General features: G+C 46.5%; 2 protein-coding genes across 2 annotated transcripts in view; both read left to right on the top strand.

The window, feature by feature from the left end:
- MSN (moesin) overlaps positions 1-4,539 on the top strand; it is a 45,693-nt gene extending 41,154 nt beyond the window's left edge. Inside the window, exons 8-13 of the mRNA XM_059824245.1 lie at positions 378-541; positions 1,004-1,134; positions 1,811-1,971; positions 2,475-2,567; positions 3,001-3,234; positions 4,275-4,539. Coding sequence (XP_059680228.1) covers positions 378-541; positions 1,004-1,134; positions 1,811-1,971; positions 2,475-2,567; positions 3,001-3,234; positions 4,275-4,439 — 948 coding nt within the window. The 3' untranslated portion in view covers positions 4,440-4,539. The remainder of the gene's footprint in view (positions 1-377; positions 542-1,003; positions 1,135-1,810; positions 1,972-2,474; positions 2,568-3,000; positions 3,235-4,274) is intronic.
- Positions 4,540-16,221: 11,682 nt separating this feature from the next.
- On the top strand, positions 16,222-22,690 carry LOC104252289 (adrenodoxin). The gene is made up of 4 exons (XM_009818371.2): positions 16,222-16,400; positions 21,618-21,742; positions 22,184-22,313; positions 22,570-22,690. Exons 1-4 carry the CDS (start codon positions 16,222-16,224, stop codon positions 22,688-22,690), a joined length of 555 nt encoding a protein of 184 aa, XP_009816673.1.
- Positions 22,691-26,439: the final 3,749 nt, after the last annotated feature.

The raw sequence follows: 26,439 nt of genomic DNA on the forward strand, positions 1-26,439 counted from the left end.
AGTATAACCTTAAGTTGTTCAAAGTCAGTGTCAGGGAGAAGCTCTTTGCTTAGGGTTTCTGATTCTCCTAAGACCATTCAGATTCTCTGATAACACAGTTAGGGATCTGAGTCACCTACGTTAACTGTGAATGCTTCCTTTGCAGCGTTTTGGCTTTAGTAGTGTGTGGGATGGTCTTCAGTTTTTCACCTTACTTTGTCAGGTTGAAATTCATTCCTGAAAGAGAGGTGTCCAACTGCCACCACTAATGCATCAGACACCATTAAGAAAAGCTGGCTAGCAATTCTAGAAAGCTTAGGGTCTTGCCCCGGTGTATGCAATACGCTGTTTCTTATGCTGAAAGTACAGGTCTAATGCTGCCTTTTTCTTGTCCCAAGGACTTTGTATTCTATGCCCCTCGGTTACGGATTAACAAACGAATCTTGGCACTTTGCATGGGGAACCATGAGCTCTACATGCGCAGACGTAAACCAGATACCATTGAGGTGCAGCAGATGAAAGCACAGGCTCGGGAAGAGAAGCATCAGAAACAGATGGAGAGGTTGGTAGGGTTCTGAGTAACCTGGACTTGGCTGATTGCTGCACAATAGCATCATATACTAGATAAATTGCTGGCAGCACCTTAATCTGCTTGAGCTGAAAACAGAGCAGATTGCTTTCTGCTTCAGTAAATCTAATGGGATGATGGAAATGGCACTCATCACAAATGTGACCTGCCTTCACTTTCTTAGAGTTAAAGATTTGTCTGTCTATTTGACGGGACTAATATGGATCTTGATATAAGGAGATTTTTCTTATAAAGTTGCTATTATGAACTTATGATTGAGGTGAATGCCAGCAGAGCTTTTTCTTTCTGCACTTCTATAAACGGGCATGTCTGGAGTAAAACTTATCAGCTGGGTGCTGTAGTGCACATCTCTTGTGTGCTCATGGCTTCATTAATAAGTGCTCCAATCCGAGTAGCTGTTAATTTGATACTGCATTATGACTTCACCCTTATCAGAGCCCTGCTGGAGAATGAGAAGAAGAAGAGGGAGTTGGCAGAAAAGGAGAAGGAGAAGATTGAACGTGAGAAGGAGGAGCTAATGGAGAGACTCAAGCAAATTGAGGAGCAAACCAAGAAAGCTCAGCAAGGTAATATAAAATGTTCCAGTATTTCCTGAGATGCATAGTCTGAGTGGGAAGGGTTCCATTTGTAAAGCTATGAGCATCTCTAAGCCATTTGGCTCTCCAGTATTGTGTGCTAACTGGTGTTAGGGCCCTGGTTTAGCCTTCTGAAGCTGAAGAATAAGCCCTCCATATGCATCTGCTGAAATAGGACTTGCATTAAAGAGATGGGTGGCAGCCGAGATGCCTCTCTGGCAGAGTGAGTACCTTGCAGTTGTTCATGTGCTGACTGGAAGCTTTGTCCCAGCCCATCTGTAGAGGAAGGAGTCAAAAAGTGTAGCACATGTCACACCAAGCAGTACTCTGATGTGATTATTACCTAATTGCTTGGCCAGTGTTACAATGTGGTGTTGCCCAAGCAAAATGCTGTATGCTTCTCTGCCTTTAAGGTTGTCATTTTGGGATGGGTTCTTCCCCACGAATCAATCAGGCAAGTAATCTGTTGGCTTGGAACAGGCCTGGCACTTAGTCTTCCAGCTCCAGTTACAATATGAAGGAGAAGAAAGGGGGCGGTTGCTTGCATCTCTCCTTTACCTGTCCCTCTGAAGGAAAACTCTCATCCAGAACATAAGTGTAAGGGCACCTTCCTCTTCTACTGCCATTCTTTACTTGATCTCTCTTCAAATGTGCTCCCCTCTTGTAGAACTGGAAGAACAGACTCGCAGAGCTATGGAGCTGGAACAGGAGAGAAAACGAGCTCAGGAGGAAGCAGAGAAACTGGCTAAAGAACGCAGAGAAGCAGAAGAGGCAAAGGAGGCCCTACTGAAAGCGTCCCATGATCAACAAAAGACCCAGGAACAGCTGGTAAGTGGGTGAGCTGAAAATCAGGTAGGGAAAATAGTGGTAGGGTAGGAATCGAAGCTCTTGAAGCAAACCAGGCTATAAATATAGTCAAGAAGCACAGTTTGGTTCTTTTAATTTTTAGCCTCAAGCAGATGAGCTTACACCTAAATACGAGAGTGTTTGTACAGTAGATCTGGATTGTTGGGCTTTTTTGTTTTTGTATGTGATGCTGAGAACAGAGTGTAGAGCTCACTAACTGCTTTCCCTGGTTTGGATTCAAAGAATCGAGTTCTGTAGCTCTGTTTGGAGGAGAAGAAAAAAAAACAAATCACAACAAAACCCAAAACATTTTTGGCTTCCTTCTCCCTTGTATCACGGTGATATTGGTGGGACTGAAGTTTACAGGAAGGCTTTCTCCTTACTGAAAAGATGTTGGAGATACTGTTTTTATTCAGGACTTGGACTAAGTGCTTCATTTAGCAAGTATTTTGGTTTTGTCTCCACTAAAAGCCTTTCTCTTGTAGGCTGCTGAGATGGCAGAACTCACAGCTAGGATCACGCAGCTGGAGCTGGCCAGGCAGAAGAAGGAGAGCGAGGCCCAGGAGTGGCAACAGAAGGTAAAGCAGAAGAATCTGAGCAAATGGCAGTGCTTTTTGTGGAGCTGCTCTTCATTCTCTGTTGTGAACTAAACTACTGCACTACATACCACACTAGAATGTCTGCAAGCTTGAGACTGTTGTAAATACCCAGCTTTGCTTTTCTTGGTGGAATGAGTGCCTTATTCTAACTCTATGTAGAAATATTTTGATTAATTAGGCCTATAGACCATTTTCCATGAATTTATAACCGTTCTTCAAATCTCTGAAGTGTTAGCCAGCAGAAAATTTTGCAAATGACTGGCTGAGTAGCTGTGGAACATACCACTTCAGTGTGCAAGAGGTGCAAGGTTTCCTGTAATAAGCACTGAGTAATGCTTCTGTGCGCTTCTGCAGTAAGTCTTATGCACTCAGGATTATATTGACTAACTCACCATGGCATGCCCTACTGCAGGCACAGATGGTGCAGGAGGACCTAGAAAAGACCAAAGAGGAGTTGAAGACTGCCATGAGCACCCCTCACGTCACTGAGCCCATGCACTCTGAGAATGAGCATGATGATGAGCAGGATGAGAATGCAGCAGAAGCCAGTGCTGAGCTACGATCAGAGGCCACCATCAAGGACCGCAGTGAGGAGGAGCGCACCACTGAAGCAGAGAAGAACGAACGGGTCCAGAAACACTTGAAGGTAAGAAGTTGACAGCAGAGGCAGTGTGTGTCTGGGTGCTGCTTCTATTCTTCTTGCCATTAATTGCAGCTGGGAGGTGTTACTGGTGTTGAAAAAAAGAGGGGGGAAAGAGGGGTGATAGTGATTTTGCCAGATAGCTGCTTAACCATTGAGCAGAGAGGCAGATCTTGTCTCCTGGCACTTGACTCCCATTTCACTGAAGTAGTGACGTATTTTCAAGCAGTGCCAAAAAGCAGCATCTGTCAGACATAGCGTGCTTGTGTGAGTCTTGCCAGCCATCTGACAGCTGTTCATAGCCCTGGCTGCAATGAATCGGAGAACTTGGTCCAGTTCCTATCAGGCAGCTGTCTGTAACTGTCTTGTCTGACTGGGTTGCATTGGAAAACCCTGAGAGCAGCCCACTAGAGCTTAGCATGGAGGGAGCAGTGCTGTACCACCTTTTCATAAGAAAGTCTAGTGTTCTGGTGTTGACTCTTTCCAAGCATTTTGTTACGCTGCCTGCTCGCTGCCTGACTTGCATCAGGCTATATTTGTTCTGCATCATGCTGTGGTGGTTATGCACAGGCAGAGTGACAGAGGTGCACTTTATTTTATGCAGCAAGTTTCTTCTGTGGTAGAAGGCTAGTAATTCCTCAAATTCTGCAAGGTGCTCCTGTTGTCTTCAGAGATCCCTCCCCTTGACTCTTCTTCTGAAGTACATCAGAGATGGTCTTTCTTCCTGTGCTAGACAAAGATAAATAGGGTGACAAACTGCCTGATGTTTTCTACCTTTTAAATGTTGGGGAAAAAATATTAACAACTTCCACAGAATCAGAATTGTTTAGTTTGGAGGGGACCTCTTAAGATCATTTAGTCCTACTTCCTTGCCTCCAGCAGGGTCAGCTAGAGGAGGTTGCCCAGAACAGTAAACATTTGGGCTTATCTGTTTCCTGTCTCTATGGATATTGAATCTTTAGGAGGATTAGCAAGGAATCTTCTTGTCCAGCTTTGAGTCTCTGGCATGTGCTAACCCATTGCTATCTGTTTCCCCTTCTCCGAAGGCTCTTTCCTCGGAGCTGGCAAATGCTCGGGATGAAACCAAGAAGACAACCAATGATATGATCCATGCTGAGAACATGCGTCTGGGCCGAGACAAGTACAAGACCCTCCGTCAGATTCGGCAGGGCAACACCAAGCAGCGCATTGATGAGTTTGAGTCCATGTAAACTCTCCCCTGCACCTGCTGCCCTGCACTCTCTTCTTCCCTCTTTCCCATCCTCTCCCATCATTCACTCATAATCGTGCTACGCTGGAACCACTACAGAAGAGTGACCATGGTCTTATTTATCGAGTTTTGGGCAAATGCTGGAGTTAAGCAACAGAAGAAAGAGTAGCATTTACATCTTTCTGGGGTGACTTGGGAAAGCAAACATGTATTGGGGCAAATCTGAAATTGGCTTTGGGTAAAGTCTCACTGCGTTTAGTTTTGTATTGCTTACTGAAGTGGCTGTGTTGCTGTCCTCTCCCATTGGGTGGGGAGGCCAGCGGATACTTTTACTGAATTACGTACAGTAAAGTGCTAACAGTTTGACACTGTGCCTTCCTACTAACTTGCGCAAGCTTCAGTATTAAGCTTAGTAGCCAGGGTCTGAATTTCTGACTTAATACAGGGTCTGAATCATGTAGTTGAGGAGGGGAGGCTGGAGCTTAGGAAGAAGGGTTGGAGGTAGCATATGGACTTTCTTTCTAAAAGACCAAAGCTTTTGTCCTTCAAACATAAGCAGACCAAACAGATTCTGTGGCGTTCCTGCTGGTGTTACCTTTTGTTGTTTAATGGTGGAACTTTTAATTTCCTAATCATGAAGAGGCCTTTGGAATATTTCCACTGATGCAGTGTGGTTTGGAGCCTTGACTTCCCTGCTTTCCAGAAGATTTGCCTCCCGGTAAATGGCTTTGTTCACTGTCATTTGTCTGATTTGAATGTAACCAGTAGGGCAGAGATAGCTAAAGAACACTGCCTTCTTTTTTGGGTTTGCCAATGGAAACCTAAAGGGGTAGGTAGAAATATAAAAGACTAAAAATTCCTGTAGCTGTATTTCCCTTGCTGAATTAGTACATTTCTAATAATGTGAACAGGATTTCAGGTTTTTGCATAAGAGGCCTTTTTAGCACATAGTCATTGGTGCCTTATGACTGTGTGTAGATCTACTGTAGCTCAGATGTCTTTAGTTTAAACTAGATGCAGTCATAAAAAGTGATCAGCAGCTGGGGACCAAAAACTAGTCTTGTATGTGGGTCATGTACAAGACCGTGTCTGTCTTCCTGGCTTCAAGCAGCATTTGAGGGGAGAGGATCCTGAGATACTTGTCCAATTGCTGCCTTAATCCTCACTAGCGTTCTGCCAGATCACTGGCTCAAGTGCTTTTCCTTCCCCAGAAGGATGCTTTGCCCCTTTGTAGCTTTGAGAACAGAAGGCTCTGTCTCTTAGAAATGGGACACTAGTGGTTCTGAGAGCCATTTGTACCAGCTGTTGTAATACCCATCACCTCCTGTCTTCCAAGCTATCTGTGCTGTAGCTACCCAGAATCCTTCCTGCAATTTCTGGGGAGGAAACAGCCATGTACGCTCAGGGTTGAATTGGATTTTGCCTTGATCCTTTATAGAAGGAAATGTTAACCTTCAGAAGAGGCCTCTTAAAAATGGATTCTGCCTACAATGGAGTCCTCCTTGGCTTTGCCCTCCTTGGATTAGCCTGTCCCTATAGGAAGTCATCGGGCTAGCCTGCGACTTATTTTCTTGCCTAGCATGATCTTAGATCTTGTGACTTGCTCGGTTTTGTGGATTCCCCCTTTGTATGGTAACACTGCTAGTGGTGAGAGAAGGAAAACATCTGAATGCTAGAGCATTTTCAGCTCCCTGGTCTATGGGGAAGGTAAAGGGGGACTGTGCCAAAAAGAAATGTTCATGACAGTGTTAATAAACTGCAGTATTTCCCCAAGAATTCCTTGGGCTGCTGGAAACAACATTACCAGTGTTGTATTTTATTTTGGAAGCAATACAAGTCTGCATGGAGATCCACACAAATACCTGCCAACCAACCTCTGTTAAGAGCATAGCTTAGCATGTTGCTTCTAAACATCCAGAGAAGTCATGTGGGAGGCCCCTTCTGTCCCCTGGACACAGCGTACTTTTGGGGGGGATACGGCATGTAAGCTTTTTGGTTGACCAAAACCACATGCCTCAGTACTTTGAAAGTCACAAATGAAAGATTGCAGTTAAATTTGGCAGAACTGATTTGCGTATTTCTATACTGAAGGGTTATTGGCACTGGTTCCATATGAGTGTCATTACTGGGGGACAGACAACCTTTACACTTCTTCTGTTTTGGTGCTTTAAAGCTGGTTCTCAGTACTTCTGCTCTGTCTCATGGGCAACTATTGATGCATTTGAGGGGAGAAAAGCCTGTATTACATTTTAACAACTTCCTAACAAGCTGGTGTATGGTGCCTGGAATATGTGTTCAAATAATAAACCAGTAAACTTTTTCTGCTTTGATGGGTCACACAACACTGCTGAGCTCATGTATTATGATGCTGGCCTGACTTCTGTTTATAGGTTTTTTAATTGGTCTAATTCCAAATGGTCCAATGTAGGAATAGAACAGCTTGTGGCAGTTGAGTCCACCTAACTCTTTGTAGTTGTTTCAGCCCTGCCTCCTCTTAACCAGTATTATATTCCAGTGGTATCTAATGATATTTTGATTTCAATACTTCTAGCTATGCACAATTAGAAAATATTAGTCATGGGATGGAGGATAGGTTTATGGTCCTCCTTCCCTTGGAAATGTATACTGTATTGTAAAGAAATGATATTTTGCAAGAAAACTAATGTAAGAAGCTTTCAGTATTACGGTGAGATTTGTAGTCGTGTTTTTTATTTGTTGGAATACAGTGAATTGTTCTTCTTCCTCTCCATGTTCCCGTTTAATTGGATAACTACTCCTCTTGGGGGTGGGGGGAAGGGAAGTACTTTATTAAATGTTTGCCTGGCTTGTTTTTTCTTGTTTTATTTTTTTTGCTGTAAATTATGTTCAGGTTTTTTGACCAGTCTTTTTACTGGATTATAATAAAACACCAGTTCCTTCAGGTTGTGGAGTAATTCATGGGTCCATGTGCTTACCTGCAGAGAGAACCTTGATATTAAGGCATTTTTTTCCTGTTTGGAGGAGTTGTTAAAATCCGTACCCTGTTCTTCCTAAAGTGCCAATAAAGTTCAGAGAAATTCAGCAGGTGGTGTCTGGCTGGTTACTTAAGGCTTCCTCTGAGTCTAGCATGGTGTCTCCAAGCTAAACAGGTCTGCCGTGTGGTTCCTGAGAGGTCAGCCTTGTAGCACTCTCGCAAATAAGGAGATTGATCTTGCATCCTGAAAAGCAACTGCTTGAATAACATCCCTTTCCCCTCCTCAGCCCTCCAAGCTATCTGACTGGAGACAGTGCTGAAATTCACATTTCTTTGTGGAGACACTGAGTATAAACTTATATCATGTTTAACTTGCAAATGGACCAGTCAAATGGAGGAGAAGGAGCTGCTGTTGGAACTTGCCATTGGTGAGCGCCTGCTGTGCCATGCCCAGACCTATGTGCATGCACGACCAGGTTCGCATGCAGAGGGTTGCTGGGCCTTGATGCTGCTGCTTGCCCCTGATGTCCCGCTGGGTCTGTCCTGCCCTGTCCCTGTACCGGGGATTTCAACCCAATTTGTCTTGTGGCTACCTTGCTGTGGCTGTCGCTACCTGTGTTTCCTGAGGTCTCAGGACTGGGTCCAATGACGGAAGAGCAGGGCTACTGCCACCTTTCTGCTAATGAACTGTGTGATCTTTCTTTGTAGCCGCTTTGCGTGTGGTTGTGAACAGGGGCTTTGCAGAACCTTTGCCTTATGGTTGCTGCGCTGCAAAATAAGGCAGAGATTTCATCAGAACATGTTAGTGCTTGGAGATGTGCTGCTAGGGGAGAAACCTGAATTTGTCTATAAACGTGAAGTGTGGAGCAACGGAGACTTCTGCAGTCCCCACCAGACTTGGCACAGATCCAGTTTCCATAGGTGGGTCTTTCTTGTTCTTCCTTCCAGGATTCAAAAAACCCGAACACTGCTGGAAGAATTGTGTGTCTGCTTCAACGCTACTGCAGCCTTCAAGTGAAGGTTGCACTGGTCTGGGGAGGTTACTCTCACAAATGGGGTTCTTGCTGTTTTTATTGCCCTTGCTTCTTGATGGACAATACCTTTCAGCTTATGCTTAAATTTCTGGAGTCTCTGAGGTCTCTGTGCTTGCAGACGGATTACTCTTCTGCATGAGGGGCCTAGCTTTCATGGCATTCCTTTGCCTGTATCTGTGGAGGCTTAAGAGGCTTAGTAATTCTCTGGTTAGGTATATCTATGTTCCATTTGTCTTGGAAGAAATCAAATGCAAAGCATTAATGACTGAAGGCTGCTTCTGTGCAGGACCAGGTAGTAAAAAAAAAAAAATCTCCAAATCACCTGATTCTTCTAATCTGTTGGAAGGCATTTTGTAGTTTAGAATCAGAAATTTGTATTTAATGCCTATTTAATGCCAAAACCAGCACATTTGTATAGACAGCTTCTGCTGGATTTGCTGTTCTGTTTGTGATACGTTTCAGATCCAGTTTAGGCTACACCTACAAGTGTTGGAGGCTCAGATGCTTTTGTTTGTGGGACAGGGACAGACTGGAGCATAAAAGGCTCTCAGAAGTGCTGGGGACCAGAAACACTGTCTTTTTGCAGGTTCTGGAATGTGGCCTTATTAAGCAGTGCAACTTACTAAGAGCGCTAAAAAAAAAAAAAAAGCAAAGTAACTCAGAGTCAAGTTTCCACTGAGATAAATCTATCTGGTGGACTAATGCCTTTGGCCTAGGATACTTTGTCTTCATACTTGGAGTCAGTGCAACTGTAGAAATAAGGCTGTGATTGCTTTTTCCTTTTCTTGTTTTCACTTTCTAAGACAGGGAACTGCATGGGGTTGGTCTCAAAATTCTGATTTGTTCTGATGTGGACAAGTCTTTGTAGGGACTTGTCTAGGTGGATGACAAGCTTATCGGTTGCTTGCTCAGGCTAATACAGTTGGAGGGAACATGGGCATTTTTATTTTTCACATGACCTGGTGTAAGATTCTCAGTGAACAGATGAGCAGGCTCAGTAGCCTTCTAGCCACTTCTTTTTTTTTTTTCTGTGCTGAACAATAATAGAATGTGAACACCTCCTGATGCCATGGTTATTGGTTCAGGTCAATTTGTGTAGGATACTGTTAGTAACTATGGCAACTTAGTAAGGGAACTAGGTTAAATTTTGGTCCCTACTTACCAAGGTAGGATACTGCCTTTTGACAGCACTATCCTTTTGAAATCTGTTTTGGGTCGTGGAGCCAGTAGATAGTCTCTGAGATACCAAACAAGATTTGTTCTCCCCTTTCTCATATTAGCTGGTCCTAGAAGCTGCTGCTTCTGTCTGTAACTTGGCTTCAGACTTGGTGTGTCATTCTGTAGTAGCTCTCCATTAAGTAGCTGCATCTAATAGCTGTTTTCTAACACCTTGTAAAGCTTGATAATGCAATATACAGGGTAAGGTATGATAATCATACAGTTGTATGGCAGCTGCTTGAACATCTACAAAGGCAGACTATCTCCCAGTGAGAAAGCAGAGAATAACTGAGGTATGGCTTGTTTGCCTTGTACAATCAGCATGACTGTTCTATTGAGTGCCAGCTTTGCAGCTATGCATAACTTAATCTTGGGCATACAGTCTAATTATCTTATAACAGTGTATAACCGGAGCACGTGACAACTGGCAGAGAACAGCGTAATTTGTCTGTGACTGATGTCAGCCCCTCACTGCTGTGCATACCCTTGTGCAAGTTGACTCAACGTACGATGTTAATGTCCCCCTTGCAGAAAAATTAACTTATCTGTAAGAAAAAGGATCTGTGTCTCAATGCATCAAATGTTAGGCTGAGGCTGGCTTTTGTCTTGCAGGTCTGCAGCTCTAAGTGCAGTTTGTGGACAAGGGTGCAGGTCCTTATGACTGAACAATGCCTAAATGAACATCTAGTGCCAAGTGATAGGTCTCTGAAAGTTACTAGTAATTTTAAGATGGACTTTCTCAGGATAGATGGCAGGATGAAATGGCTATAGGGAAAAATGGAGGAAAGAATGAGGTGGAGACAGTAAGGAAAGGGGTAGTGCTGAGACTGCAGAAAGGCATATTGGGAGTTCCTGGAAGGGACTGTAGCTCCGACTTCTGTTGAATGCACTTGCTCTGAGCAGGTATTGATACAGCTTTCTGGTCAGCAAAGCTAGTTGGAAAATTACAAGCACCGGTGATTTCTATTGCCTCTGGCTGTGCATCATCTTTTAAAGAAATAGAAGCCGGGGCTGATCTTCAGTCATCAAGACTGACTGAAGGGTCAAGGGGATGTAGAATAGACTGCTCTTGAGCTGGGAGGTTATGGTGAAGGCTGTCTATACCCCACATGCAGCAGTACTGCACTCCCATCCATCTTTAAAGCATCCTTGACTGACTGAAGAAGCAGCATCTGCAAGCAAAGGCCTTGGCTGGGGCACTATAACTTCTTAGTGGCCTTCACCCAGCCAGGCAGCAACTGCATTGCCAGAGGGGGCTGCTGTCAAGAAGCCCTGTTGTGAATTCATTTTGTTTCCTTGTTGTAGTGTTAACCCATCTCTGATGATTGCATTACTGCCCTCTTGCTTCCAGCAGTGAAAATTTGGCCCTTGCTCCTTTTGTTTCTAGTGATTCTCAGAAGGTTGCTGAACAGCTAGAGAAAGGTCGGAGCAGGCGAACGGTAGTCTTGTTGGGGAGATGTAGAAACTGAGGCACACTTATAGTCTTCCCCCCAAGCCTCCAGCCTCTACGAGACAGTATCTGAGACTTGAGCACACTTGATGTAAGTACTCCGTCTGCAGGTTTGTGTCAGTACATCTGTTTTGGGGCAGCACTCTGTACCTTGTCCTGTGGGCTTGGAGAAAGCAGAACAAGCACCAGTGGTCCTATTTGCTTTCATTAGCAGCTTGTTCTGGAACAGGAAAGGTGGTTGATGGGTTTTCATAGTGACAATGGGGAAGGGTAATTTTAGTTTTGTTCAGTGGCTTTAGTTCTGTGTATGTAAGCAGCCTGTATCTGTGTCCTTACAGGAGTATTTGTGAGGTGGTGGGCTTGGTAGGAGGTGAAGGGTAGGCTGTTCTTGCTGTTCAAGTTAAGAACGAAGGCTGCATTCTGGAAACCTTCATTATTCCTGGGTCTGTGTGCCTGCTGCTCTGACTACAGTCCCTGAGACTTGACTCTTGGGAACAGCATGGGCTTGCCTCTGGCTACCTCTTGGCAGCAACTGAGCCAGTGCAGCTCTGGCAAGAGCACTTCTTTGTCTCAGGTGTGTTTTATCCATCATCCCTCACTCACACTCCTCAGCGGCCAACCAAGAATCCCTTCCCCCATTTCTTTGAGAGGTAAAACAAGGCACAGAGGATAATGTGTTTCTTCCAGGGCAGAAGAGTTGTGGCTGAACCTGGTGGCCCATTTCACAGAACTGAGCTCAGACTTCCAGCTCTGTGCCCTTCGCGTGCCCAGACTGCCTGCCTTCCCACAAACCTGGAGGAGAGCATAGGCCAGCTCTACTTGCTCCAAACAATAAAGGAGCGATGACTTCTCTACTGGGGCACAGTGCTGGCCTTCAGCTTTGTCATGATTTGTCGAGCTGCTTGCTCAGTTCTTCCCTCCCCTCCAGACACTTTTTTCCTTTGGGAGCTCCACTGTTGAGCACCTGGGATTTTATCAAATACTGATTTGATAAAATGCTCCAGTATTGGAACAAACGGGTGTTGATTTGCTTGCTGGGATGACACCTGTAATCTTTCTGCATATGTTGCAGCTTGCTCATGGATAGGGGCCAGTTGGTTTCTGACTTTTGTGTGATTTCTATCTCTTCCCTCTCCTGCTCTTGTGGCTGTTCTGCTGCAGGACAGGTTGCCTCTCCTCATTCTTCTAGCTCCTTCTGATTCTTCTTCCGCTCCTTTGCAGAGGAACTTCCTCCTCCCTTAATTTATCAAATGTATCAAATCTTGATGCAAATGCTAGTGGAGTTACTCTCACAACCCCAGAGCTGCAGCATCACTAAAACTACATTAATGTGTATATTGATAACTACAGGATTACACAATGATTTCAATCTGCTTTCAGAGAGGCAGCAGACTAATATGGTAATCTTACACCTTCCATCTAGGGTCTCTTGGAAGCCACAAAGTTTATAGAAGAGCCCTTCTGTCAGAGCTTGTTTGCACAGAGTGTCTTCTGCCCAAAGGAACCAATGCAAGTCTGCCTTGTGCTGACTATGCCTATGTGTTTGCTGAGCCGGCCCACGGAAGGACTGAAACTAACGGTGGTCAGAGGAGCTGGGTCTGGTATCTGAGAAGTCTGAGCGTGCTTCTGGCTGTGGAGGGCTGCAATGGCATTGTGTAACTTCTTGTTGGATCAGTGCAGTGCTGACTTCAATCTGTTTACCCCTTGTGCAGAAATCAGGGATGAGGTGGAGTTAATGGCACTTCGTAGCTGTTTTGGACGCTTGCAAGAGAGTCCCTAGACTGGGGGCGGGGGGGCAAACTGTTCTTTGTGTGGTGCAGAAGAAATTGGGCGATGCATTTCAAGGTAAAAAACCACTTCCTTCCCAGCGTGTGCTAACACATTGCCACATGTGTCGGCACAGCCACTGCACTGACAGCAGAGTGTGGCCTGCTGGCAAGCAAGAGGCGAGGTGGGGGGTAGTGCGCGTGTGCACACTGGTGGAAACTTGGTGGAAACTTGGTTTCTGCCCAATTTTGTGAAACACAGCTAAAGATTCACTTCAGCTGTGTCTGTCCTGCCCATATAGTGTGTGCTGACCTCCAAAACAGTATTTTGATGGCTTCTTCCAAAGCAAGGATATTTTTGCTGTGTTGGGTTGGGTTTTTTTTTGTTGGTTGGTTTGTTTTTTGTGGGAGGGGTGGTTATTTGCAAAGCTTTCAATTTTTATGTCCTGGGCTAAATGAACAATGGCTTACTCTGGAAAGGCTGCTTTCACTTCTAGGCTTGCTGCTAGATGGAGTGGGGGAGAGGAGGGAAAAAGATCTTCCTTCTGCCCTTTTCCCCCTGTTTCAAAGACCTTATGACAGGCTGTCTGAACTCAGTATACAGCATGATTCTCTCCTACCCCAGCAGGGTTGTTCCTGCTTTCACCAGAGGACAGTTGTCCCCTTCACTGCTTCTCGCTTCCCTGCAGGACTGGGTATGATGCTCTCAGACATGACTTCTCTCTCTGTGATGGCCTCTCTCCCATCGGGTGGCATTGACCCGTCACATGCTGTGCTCTGAGCTCCTGGCAAGGAGAGAGGTCGGTGCCAGGCAAACACAGAAACGTCCTTGCTGTGAAAACTGCTGCGCATATATCTCATGTATCTCTCAATTCAAGGTTTGCTGGAGAGATAAGATGCTTTGTGGTTTGTTTGGATGTGCTGTGGCCCCTTTCCTTGCATCTCTCATGGCAAGCCTTGCTTTCATTCTACGGAAATGACTGAGAGACAGAACTGGGCTGCCTACTGCATCCTTGTAGTGCCTGAAAAGCGAAGGCAGGACTGGGCAGAGTCTCTCAGCTGCAGAGGCTGCACAGAGCGATTTTAAATTCAGGGGTGAGCTGTAGCCCAAGAATTTGGGTTTGAAGGCTGAAGTATTCAGGGCAGCTTGCAGGAGAGAGCAAACCACCTGGAAAAGCTGACCTGAGAGTGAGAGGCTACAGAGCAGGGACACTGGCTAGAGCTGTGTTCAGCTGAAACAAACCACTCTCCTCACTGCCTGTGATACAAGCGAGGGTGGGGAGGGAAGCCTTCGAAGGATGTTCTATAAATGATTTGAAATGAGGAATTTTTACATTACCTGGGGTTGAGGGGTGGAATTACAGAGAAGTCCCAGTGATCCTGGGCATGGCTGGGCAGTCTGATGGGCACCCATGCCTGCTACGTGGCATCCCTGCTTTGACATTGTACCCCTGCCCTGCTGCTCCCAGGGATGTGCCATGGGTGCCTCTTGGCAGACGGCAGCTCTCACTGACTCTGCACTTGGGGGTAGCACTCACTCTGGATTAAAATCCTAGTGATACTTAGTGGTTCATCCCATCCTCCCTTTGCTCACAGAGCTGTTGGCCTGAACAAAACCTGAGGGGCAAATCCTGCAGCAGAAGAAAATGCATTTGTGGGACCAGCAGGGGCTGGCATGAGGGTGCTGCAAGGCTGTGATTGCCGGTTGCCAAGCCCATCACACATTGAGCTAGGAAGTGTCACCCATGTTCAGCAAAAGGAGCAAAGAGACTTTGGTCAGTGATGCCCTGCAAATACGACTCTAAGTTATCTCAGATCATGTCCCTCCATAGCAGAGCACCGCATATTCCTCTTGCGTGTGTCCTGTCATGGGAGCAGTAATGCCCAGCATGCACTTGGTAAATAGGAGTGAGGCAGAATGAAATATTCCTCTGTGCTGCTCTACCAGATGCAAAGTAGAAGTAGGTGGTTTTAAAAACTGGATTTCCCCCTAAGAAAAAATGTTTTTTACTTTTTTTAATCCTTAATGCATTGCCCATGAGTTTCTTTCCACTGAAGCTATCTCAGTGGTGTGTTTGAATGCTTGGACACTTGCCTTCAAAACTTTATTGCACTGACAAATAGGATTCCCCTCCCCCCTTACGGAAAATACTTGTGCTCTTTAAGATCTTCGATGCTTTTCTCAGAAAGCTTAAGCATCCCCTTCCAACTTGAAAGCTTTGGGTGGAAAATATTCATTTTGGGGTGAAAAGCCAAAACTTTCCAGTTATCTTCAAAACTATGAATCCACTGTGTGTGTGTTGAGGGGAGTATTTTCCAGCCAGTTCTCATTTTTATGCTGTAGTGTCGCTCCCCTGTATGGATTGAGTAGAGTCCAGTTTCAAAGGCTTTTGCTTATACTGGCTACTAATACGTTAAAAAACTTGATTAAAGCAAGCATCCCTACCAAATGGTGAACTGTTAATTTGGTATTAGGGACGATTCAAGCTCCTGAGATGAGAGCTGTTCTCAAACTCCACAAAAACCAGGAACTGAAACTGTTTCTGCTGTTGCATTTTGGTCCTTGAGGAAATTGATTTACCCTGGAGAGGAGCGTAGACTAAACTAGTGACAGTGTTTCTGGGAATAAATTGGAGTTTTCTTCTACAGACGTCTCACTAGCATGCAGTATCAGTTAGTGTGAAATGAATGATACTTAGTGCCTTTATGGCACTTTTCAGCAGAGAATTTAACAAATGAGCAAAGTGTGGGTGCTTCTTACTCACCTTCCTGTCAAGTAAGTGAATATTCATATTTTAGAGCTGGGAGCCTGTAGTATTGGGGAAGGCAATGATGTGGCTGGACAACATCCATGTCAAGAGCAGAATCCGTAAGTCTTACTCTTCCTCTGTTGCCGTAAGAACTGGCATGCCCCTCTCTTCCTGGGGCAGCAGCCATCAGTGCTCCTGCCAGTCTGCTCTTCCAGCCCTCAGCTTGCAACCCCTTGTATGATTAGACATTGCAGTGAATATTGCTCCTGAAACTGGATTTAGGACTGGTTCCTAAAAGGGAAATCTGTAAGGCAAAACAAGATGAGCATTGCTTGGGGACTGGTATGTGGAGATGATGCTCACAGTACTGTGCTTCACCCAATTCCCATGTCCCGACGGGCTGGACTGCAGCAAGATCCAAGCACAACCCCTTTGCTCATCCTTCCTTCCTCCTTCCCCTCCCTCCCTCCCTCCACCCCCAGGGAGGCTGTCCTAGTTTTTTCTTTTTTTTTTTCTTTCTTCCCCCCCCCCCAGCTGTACTTATAACTCTTAGTCTAGCTGGCCTTGTAACAAACGACAGCCCAGGAGACACGGAGCAGGACCCTAAGCAGCATGATAGCTCAAGGCATCTCGGGGCTCATGCGACCCTTACGAAGTGGACTGAACATGAGCAAAATTCGCTTTATTTATCTCTGTGGGGTGCCTGAGCAGCATCACACGCCAGCTAAGCAGGGGTCAGAAAGAGGCTTCAGCTCCACACACAAGCTCCAGGATGCCCCTGGGGAATCAAGGTGAGTAAAAGGCTGAACCCTGCCTTGCTGCATCCGGAAAGGCATTTTCAGGAGGGACACGTGCTTATCTCTGCCTTGATCCACAGAGGGGAGAAGAGAGAGGCCAGTGTGAAACGTGGCCTGCGGGAGGTGGTGGACAAGGAAGCGTAGGCTAAGCAGATGCTGATGGGAGCAAGGTGGTGCAGGGAGCCAGTCTGTGAGAGGTTCTGCTCCCTGTTTCTGGAGCTGTGGAGGCCACAGCTAGTGGCCTGGATCCGGACCACGAAGATGACGACGTGGCACAAGAGTCCATTGACCATGGGGGCTGGGTCACCAGCCTTTGAGGAGTGGGGTTGGTGGGCAAGGCGTGTCGGACATCTGGGCCGCCAGCCTGTTGTGTTCCTGCCTCAGGGAAGCTGGGATGACCACTGGGTTGCTCTGGGAACTGCAAATTCTCTTGAGTTTCTTGTCCCTGGTGCTGTAAAGGCAGAGTAGGGAGCTGATGATGTCTGCAGCTCCAGGGAGCAAAATGCCCTCTTTACGGTATGGGAAGCCACACTGCAAGCTCTCGTGCCTTGCTGGTGTGCTCTTCTTGACAGGGAGATGGAGGAGCTGGCTCAAGTGCTCAGCCACCCAGATGGTGGCTGTAGGTGCGAGGGGCTGTACAAGCCCACAGCGCTGGTGTCCTGCCAGGTTCCTGAGGCCAGTGACTTGTGCTGGGCTTTGCTGAGGCTGCTTGCTCGGGACAGCACACGCAGTTTGTCATGGTGGTTGAGTTTGTGAGTTGAACTCTGTGGTGGAAACTGGTCAGAAGCTTGTGTTTAGAAATGCCTCTAAATGCATCTGGTCCCTGACAGGGTGGAGGACTCCCGGACGGTCATCTGAAAGGGCTGACTTTGGCCTGTTTAGGGGCCTGATTGACAGAGCCCCTTGGGAGGCAGCCCTGAAGGGCAGAGGAGTCCAGGAAGGCTGGACACTCTTCAAGAAGGAGGTCTTAAAGGCACAGGAGCAGGCCCTCCCCATCTGCCGGAAGGATGGGACTGACCAGAGAGGCTGCTTGGCACAGAGTACTCATTTGTATTCCTACAGCAGGAACTACTGCAGGCTCCCTGCCAGTCTTTCCTCTGCCTGTTCCTTAGGGATAATTCAGAAGGCGATTGCATTTCTCTGAGCAAAATAAAGGGAATTTGTAGATCTCCCAGACCAGCACGATCTGGGTCAGACTGTAAACTGCTAGAAATTGAGAAAAAGACCCAAACAGTATCACAGAAAGTACAATAAACCATTTTGCTATCTGACCTTAGAGAAAAGTTATACTGATAACCCTGCTTAATGGGATTTATGAAGACTCGTTATCAATGGGTTTTCTTCCTAATTGGTTTATTGCTTATGAAGTTATCTCTGGCAGTACTTGTAGGCATCTTGCTGTTTTGTATGGCCTTGGAAAGTATCTTTTAGGGAAAAACACTGACAGGGAGAAGAACCTTCTTGAAACCCCCTTCACCTAGTTCCCTGCTTCACAGAAAGTTTGAGATTTTTTTTTTTAAAAGGGAATAATCAGTTGGCATGCGTTGAACTTGCAGTGCTGAGTTTGTCACATCCTGATAAGATCTTTCCAAAGCTCTGACCTTGTGCCCTGTGACAGCAATACCATTGTAAAATAGTTCAGCCTAAATGAAGCAAAATTCAGTCTAATCAATTTTGAGTTGTTTTTAAAATCCTCATTCGAAATTATTTTCTTAACAAAATGTGAAAGGAATTTTTTCATAGTTTCAAAAATACCAATAAACAAATCCAAAAGTAAATAGAAAATAAAAGCTACATATTTTCTTTCTGGGCTCTCCTGAAGCCTTGGGTACCCAAACCAGGTGGCCTCCAGAGGAGACTCGAGCCTGGGACTGATTCGGGGGATATGGAGACAACTAGGCCAGTATGCGAGTGGGTCTGTGGGAGATATTTTCACTGTTCAGTTCAGTCAGGGAGTAATCGGGCTGGGTTTATGCCCCCAACAGAGGCACCTATACTAAGAACACGGACAAACAGCTAAAATTTCCCCTACAGCCAGCGGAGAGAGAGAAGCTGCTTACAGGTGCTCTCTGTGTGGTGGTCAGGCATGCTTGGCATCATCCCTGCTCTCAAGAAGTGGACAAGCCTGGGTGCAGCAGTTCACAAAGTCAGGCAGAGAGCCTGTGGCAGTAGCATCTGTATGTCCTCATACCTAACTGGATACTCTGTGTGCTGTCCTTGGCTGCAACTCAGCTGTCTCATGGCTCATTTAACTGGCAGCAACAGTCAAAGCAGGGCCGTGTCCAGGAGGAACTGCAGGAACAAAAATCCCCCTAGCATGTGCAGGAGCCTGGTGCAGGGATTCTCCTGGGACTGATGTCAGCTGAAGCTCTAGGTGCCTCAAAGACAACACAAGTGAAGCTTTCTGCCAATAAATATGTGTGCATCTTAAGGGATTGTTGGCTCCAACACTCTGCTTGCAGGCAGCCAGCTCGCATTATCCTGTTGAAGAATGTGTTGAGTTGTAGTATTAAGCGAAGTCCTATGACTTTACCATTTCTATTGTGTAACAGGTTATTTCACCCATAACTGTAAAACCAACGTTGCCAGGAAACCAGCCTATTTGCCATAAAAAAATAATAAATCGGTCTAATCCATCAAAATATAGAGGGGGTTGTTTTGTTTTATTTTGACATTTGAGAACTAGTCTTTAAATTGCTTATTTACAAAGAAATGTCTGTGGGTGTCTCTATGAAGGAGACTGAACTGTCTTAAAGATGTTCTTTGGCTGTTTGCTTAGGGAAATAGAGTGGTCCTTCTTGATTGAGTGTGACTGCAATGTGATCTTTCCATTCTGCACATGGGACACTCTTCCCTCTGCAGCACGGTCTCAGTGCTAACTTCACAGCTGTTTTCATAACCAGGGGACCCTGTTGTAGACTAATGGCCCTGGCATTGTTTTCTGTTGAAGCCTTCTGAAAAACAGGAAGCCGGCCTCCTCACATGAAGGTACAGTGGCCCCCGTGTTCTGCTCCTGCTAGCTGAACCAAGATGCAGCTGACAACAAAAGAGCGGAGAAGGCAAAAAATATTGTTTCATCTCTTTTCTCCACTTCCAAATGTTGCTAGAACATGGGGATTGGCTTTCCAAAGAGATAATTGTTTAGTATTCTCTGTGCCTGAAGTCTTGCTGATGAAGTCCAAGTAACAACATTTTAAGAAACAGCATCCTGAATCACTTAGAGATGTACTGCAATGATTTGTCAGCAGGTAAGTGGGATTAGATCTAGATGATGATTGTGACTTATGCGAAGCGGAATGAATGAGACCTGCAAACTTGAAAGAGGAGAACACTTCTTCCCCCTTTTCCATTACGCTTTTACAGGAATTCTTTCCTGTCTCCTGTTCAGCTGGATACATCCCCTGTACTCCACCTCTGCCTCCTGTGAGTGAAGAAAGAGCAAAGGAACTTGATCCTTATATATTTCCGTGCTTAATGTTAAAAGGAAATCAGCAGAGATCTCCACATGCTTCATTTTCGTCTGCCACAGAGCAGAGAAGGATGAGCAGCCAGGGTAAATCCTTTCAGCTGCTGGTGTTGCTATCCCAGGGACAACTCCCATTGAACCAATTCCTCTTCCCAGTCTCTGTGACTTCCCAAGAGGATGCCTGGCACAGAGGAGTGTAGACACTACAGCACTTCCTTGGCTGGTGGGTTTGCTCTAAGGTGTGACTCCGGGGCTGTGATAGTTTGTATTCAGTGTATGCTGCAAAGACATTGCAAGAAATCGGGAGATAATGCTAGAAATCCTCAGCGCTCTGAGCCATACTCACTGTTCACTTCATTGACGCCAGGGCTTCCAGGAGAAGTGTTACCAAGCTCTATACCAAACGGCAATTTTATTGAAAGAAGCTGGATGCTGCTTCACTCAGCCTTGTGCAAGTGTGAAAAATCCGGGGACTGTGAGCTTGGACAGTTTTCACTGCGAAATTCACTCTATCTTCAAGGCTGTGGTTCTTTCTTCCTATGCCAGAAATGACAGTAGCAAGGCCGTGGCGCAGCGCTGACACTGCTAGTGCTTGGGAGTTTATCAGAGCTGTGGGAGACAGACGTGGATCTTTCCAGAGATCTGGGATAATGGTGTGTGTTGTCGGCCTGATGGAAGAGAAGAGTGTGGACCCAGCTTCTGCCACTGAAGAATGTTCTGGGCTTTGAGATGATGGCACTTGGGCAGGGCCACATTGAGAGGTACTGGGCAAAATATCCACTGACTGCAGGGTGCTGCTCTGTTTCAGCACAAGAGGTGGGACCTTTGGGTAACTGGGACCTCCTGCTTCTAAGTGACAGTTTGGGTAGGTACACTGAGAAAACCCACTGTTTGCTCATGTGCTTCCCCTGGCAAATATAATAGATGGTTTCAGAATATACTGTCTTGGTGAGAAATCCCTGACACTGCTGTTGAGGGTGACAGCCTTCTCCACAGTGGTGGGGAGAGCCTGGTCTGGAGGAGATAAAGTGGATGCTGTTTCCCTCTTACTTGTAGATGCAGTTCCTTCAAGTCAGCACTGAGCAATGCTGATGGCCTTGTTCTTAACTCTCTTGCAGGTTGTCAAAATAACTAGCAATTTCTCCCGAGCAAGGATCACATCAGCTCAGAGGAGGTTACTCAGTACGGTCGCTCTGAAAGCTGGGGTGGAGCATGTGCCATCACAACAAGGCTCCCTGTGATTGAGTTCAGGGAAGGAGTGGGCACTTCATGAAAGAACAAGCAGCAGAAAAGGAACGGTCATCAAGTAATCCCCTTGGGAAGGGAAAGGGAAACAAAATGTGAATGACAACACTCCTTATTGCGTGATTAGCATTTGATCCTGAGCACTTCTCTTGTTGTTACATCCCAGGCCCAGGGCTTGCAAACGCTTTGTCTGCCTGCAAACACTCCCTCCGCCAGCCAGCCCAAGCAGAGGCAGTGGGTGCAGAGCATCTGCACTTGTTCATGCGCATCTAAACACTTATTCTGAGGGATGTTAGAAAATCTGGGAAATATTTTGGATCAACTCAAATTTGCCCACCCCTGAGAACCGATAATCAGACCTGTGTGGTGTAATCTTTCTAGAAAGTGTTTGTATGCACGTTTCCCTCCAAGTGCCATGTCTCTAGTGCTCAGCCAAAAGACCTTGACAGTGGACATGCAGGAAAGGGTGAGCTCCTGATTTTTGCAAACTTGTCTTACAGCTCTGCAGACCAGGTGACGGTGCATTTTATAAATCGCGATGGAGAGCGACTTACGGCCTCAGCCAAAGAAGGGCAGAGTTTGCTGGAAGTGGTAGTCAATCAAAACTTGGCCATTGATGGATTTGGTAGGTGTTGCACAAGGGTATGTGCTCTTAGGATTTACATGTCTGCTGTGACCAGTGGGTACCTGGGAATAGTGCAACTGTACACATGCCACCGTGTTCTGGTGAGACTATGAAGCCAGCTCCTCTTCCCCAACAGCTGCTTGCTGGGCTGGCTTACCACGCTGAGATGGCAGTGCAACTTCCACACCATCACTGCTGGGATTCCAGCGGCCTCTGTCAATATGTTTGGCTGGTTAGAGTTGACGTACGAATTTGAAAACTGATTGTGATCCTCCCAGAGAAGAGGCAGGCTGAAATCTGCATCCAGATATTGTGTTTTCTGGTATCTCTTTTGACATGCTCCAGATCTGTTCAGGGACCTTTTCTCATGCTCCCGAAGATGATCTCTCTCATCCCCTTGTTTTTTTCTGATTTGCTGTCACTCTCTCGTTTCTCCACCAGGTGCATGTGAAGGGACATTGGCCTGCTCCACTTGTCACCTCATCTTTGAGAAGGACACCTTCCAAAAGCTGGATGCCATCTCAGATGAAGAGCTGGACATGCTGGACTTGGCGTATGGACTCACTGAGACGTAAGCCTCCCTGCTGATCGCAGTAGATTCTCAAGCCTCTGAGGCAGATTCCCAGCACCTGGCACCTGTTTCCAAGGGGACAGGACTTATTCTGTGTTACGGTTGTGCCTCTAAAGCTGCTTTCTCTTGGGGCACAGGAGACCTTTAACAGGAACTTTAGTGAAAACCCAGCCTGGACCAGACATCCCAATGTGGGTGGGGAATTTATGCCTTTATTGTGGGAACAGATGAGCCTCACTCCGTGTTTTCTTCTCAGATCTCGCCTTGGCTGCCAGGTGTGCATTAAGAAGTCGATGGATGGTCTGACGGTGCGGGTCCCCATGGATGTATCAGACATCAGGAGGCAGCTGGAGGTTGGAAAGCAAAGCAAGCAGTAACTGGAAATTACTCCTTCACAACTCATGTCCTCAATTTAGGTGTGGCAGGGTACTTTGCTTTTGGTTAACACTATTGATTTTTGTGGCTGGCTTGCAGTAGACCATAGAGGTCTGATTCAGTATAAATGCCTGTTCGGCAAATCTCTTGTTTAAACAAAGCTTAATGCTAGGGTCCTTGGTACGTGTTTTAAGCTAAGTGCTTAAGTGCTCTGCTGAATGCAACTGGACTAAAGCGTGTGGCTTTACATTTCCCTGGGTGGGTGACAGTAAACGTCTGTGCTGTATGTGACTCACCCTCTCCTTTGAAATTTAAGGAATTCTGCTATTTTAAGTAACTTCTGAGAATTTTGCAAGGCTTGGCTCTTTAACTGTAGAGCAGATTTTTCCCAATTTGGGAAGCTTAAGAAGAGATAGCTGCTCCAAATAAAAGAGGGTGTGCTGATTGGCTTGATAATATAGGCCAGCGGAGTTTGGTTAGCAAGAACATACTGAAAACCGTTTGAATGCTGACATTTCCTATAAGAGGGAACCACCTTCTATGAACTTGAGATGTCACATGTCACCGAATTGTTATGTGCCATGAACTGCTACTTTCTCCAAATATTAAATTTTCCCCTTGCTGTACTACCACATATGTCAAATAAAATTCTAATAATCAGGCTTTTAGACCTATGAGCTGTACTTCTCTGGTAACATGAGCCTGGCTGGAATAGAATGAGTTTGATGGAAATTTAGGTATAATATCCTCTTGCCCCAGTTTACTTGACTGGATTTTCCCCTCGTGTTTGAGTGAGTATGTCAAACTCGCCATCTAAATGTCGAAGAGAACCCATGATCTGGAACCAAGTTTTCCGAACAGAATTCTGCACAGAAAACTTTCCTATGGTTTTAATTAAAATCCAGGCTAGGTTTAGCAACCAATTTAAACCAAGATGTTACTGTTCTTAGGCAAGGTATCAACCCCATAAAAGTTGTATACATTTTAAAAATGCTTATCTTGTATTAGAACATTCACAGTTTTATTTGGCGTAAATTGCAGAGTTTTGATCGGGGTGGGGGGGACGACAGACGCGACTGCCCTGTGTGGGAGCCAGGAACTGCTCTATGTGTGTCACAGCCCCTTCCAGCTGGGTCTGAAACCAGTGTAAAAACCCCTTTGCACAGCAAAAGTTCAATCAGTCAGAGGAGCATGTGGCACTTGTGCTCAAATATGTTTAAGAAGGAGTGATAGCCACTAGGAGTAGGGAGACACAAGGAACATGTGCAAAAGGAGACGTGGGAGTTAACATGGGAGGAGGGAGTGGAGGAGGCAGGTGGAAGGGGACAATGTTGGTGACCGAGTCATGGAAGGAGGTGCTGTATCCCAGAGGAGGCACACCTCTGAATGGACTGGAGCCCATAGATGACCCATGCTGGAGCAGGGACACCACAGGGGGCCTTGCAGCCCCTGGAGGATCAACACTTGAGCAGAGGTAACGATAAGAAACCAGGAGCACTGGAAGTAAATGTGTAAGAACCCAGGACCGGCAGAAAGAAACTGTTATGCACATCCCCTGACATCCTGTGGCACCTCTTCCCTCACTGAAGGGAGTGGGAGGGACTGTGAAAACAAGGGACATTGACACAATGAAGTGAGGTGAGGGAGAGTTGGGTTTGACCAAAGTTGAGCTTGCAGAAGGGTGAGGAAAAGCGTGTCCCTGTTTAGTTGTGTGTCATCTTTTTTTTTTTTTTCCCCCCTCTCAATACCTGAATCAGTAATTAAAAGTTTATGCTAGTTGGCAATAAATTAAATTAAGTAAAATTCCACAAGTTGATGTTTCAGCCTGTGACGATAGTACCTGATTAGATGGGTGAAAACTGAATTCTCTATAGAGGGAGGGGTAATATCTTTCATTAGACCAAATGCTGTAGCTGGGGGGAGAGGAGGGTAAACACTTTCAGACATACAAGTGCTTCTTTAGGTTTGAAATTAGAGCTGGAAACTCCAGCTTCAAGCATCCTCGTGCAAAGCGAGGGGAAAGGATCTTTCAAAGGTCAGGAAGTCTGCAAGTGTCTTAAATGCTTGTTTGGGATCACCATGTAACTCTGCCTCCTTCTGGAGTATTCCCCCGGCCTTGAGCTATGTGTGTTGGGCTTGCAGGCCAGCATCCACCCGGAGAAGTTCAGCAGAAGGAGAGCATCACCTCCCCGCTCACGGATTTCCGCGCGCCAGCATCCCCTACCAGCCCCGGGCACCGCTTCTGCCGGCGCCGGTGGCGGACGGGCGCGGCTGGGACGCGAGGTGGCGCTCGCGCTGCGGCAGCGGCTCCCGGCGCGCGCTGCCGGCTGCCCAGCCCCCGCCCCTCCTCCCTCGCCCCTGCGCTCGGGCCGGTGCCGGGCTCGGGCGGATCGGAGCCGCGGTCCGCGGCTGAGCTCGGTGCCGCCTCCCCCCTTTCCTTTAAGGCAGCGGCAACGCTGGCACGAGCCCTGCCCCTCTCAGGCAGGGGTGAGCAGTGACGCCCTGTAAATCCCCCGCTACAGGCTTTGGCTTCCTCTCTGCTCCATCGTGCGAAAACGAGTACAAGATTTTATCCAGGGAAACCTGGAATTTCCTGGTGTGGGCCAGAACCGCTTGCGGTAAGAGGTGAATGCAGCAGGGTGGATTTTTTGCAGGGTCCCAGCCCTGTTTTGGGACCACGGCTGTAGTGTAGTACTGGGGCTTCAGAGGCTCGTGCTCGGCATGTCACGTAAGCCAGTTCAAGGCTAAACCTTCCACAGGGCAGCCCTTTACTTGTATATACATCAGAAAACTCCTCCGGTGTGGGCCTATATCTCCCAAACCTTGCCCCAGGTTTACTATAATAAAGCAAAGAGAATAAAAATGGATTAAATGAAAGCAGTAAAGCCACCCCCTTCAGTACCACTTCACCTCTCTCCCCCACTCCTGATGCTGCCACTATCCCTTTGCAAAGCAGAGACGATCCGGCGCTTTGCCGTCCCACTCCTCAGCCCCATCTCATTTGTGAGGCTGAAGCTCCACCACGGGTTGCTGCTGAAAGACGTCACTTCTCTACACCCAGGTGTGATGCCACATGCTGGTGGGATGGCAAGGGAGAGAACAGCTACTGGCTTGAAAGGGTTGAGTGACTGTCACATTTCTCTTCAGAGTGTGGGTGACCTTTGAAGAAAAGTTTTCTAGGGTGAGCTGTTTGCTTTGATACGCAGGTAGCCAAAATAGCCCACACTACTCTTTGGCAAGTCTCTCTATTCCCTCAAAGGCGCCATGGGACAGCAGAGAGGACTCTGCACAAAGGGGCTACCTGCAAAGGATGGGGGAGGATATGTCTTGAGAGACTGGCTTTCCTGACTCTGTTGGGATGTCGGAAATGGGACTGAGGTGGTTGAAATAAACTACAGCTACCCTGGGCGCTTCCATCACAGTTTCTGTTAGCCTGCAGGATAAGAGAACAAATCATACATGCCAAGCAGAAATGAGAAGAGGCTGAAGTACGTGAGTCATTGTCTATTCAAGGCAAATGACCTGAACTTCTCTGGCCTTGATCTAAACTGGGAGCAGCTCATGAAGGCTCCTCGCTTCCTGGATGGCAACGACATCATGTGTCTTCCTGAGTGAGTGTGTCCGGCGGGGCGCCGAGTAGGGCTTTCAGTATGTGTCAGAACTTAGACTAAATCTCTCCTTTTGACGTGAAAAAGGGGAGAGAGAGAAGGGAAACCTATTTGTGTCTGAGTGCTGGACGCTAAAGGAAAAT

Source organism: Gavia stellata, chromosome 14 (genome assembly GCF_030936135.1).
Source record: "Gavia stellata isolate bGavSte3 chromosome 14, bGavSte3.hap2, whole genome shotgun sequence".
Taxonomy (NCBI): domain Eukaryota; kingdom Metazoa; phylum Chordata; class Aves; order Gaviiformes; family Gaviidae; genus Gavia; species Gavia stellata.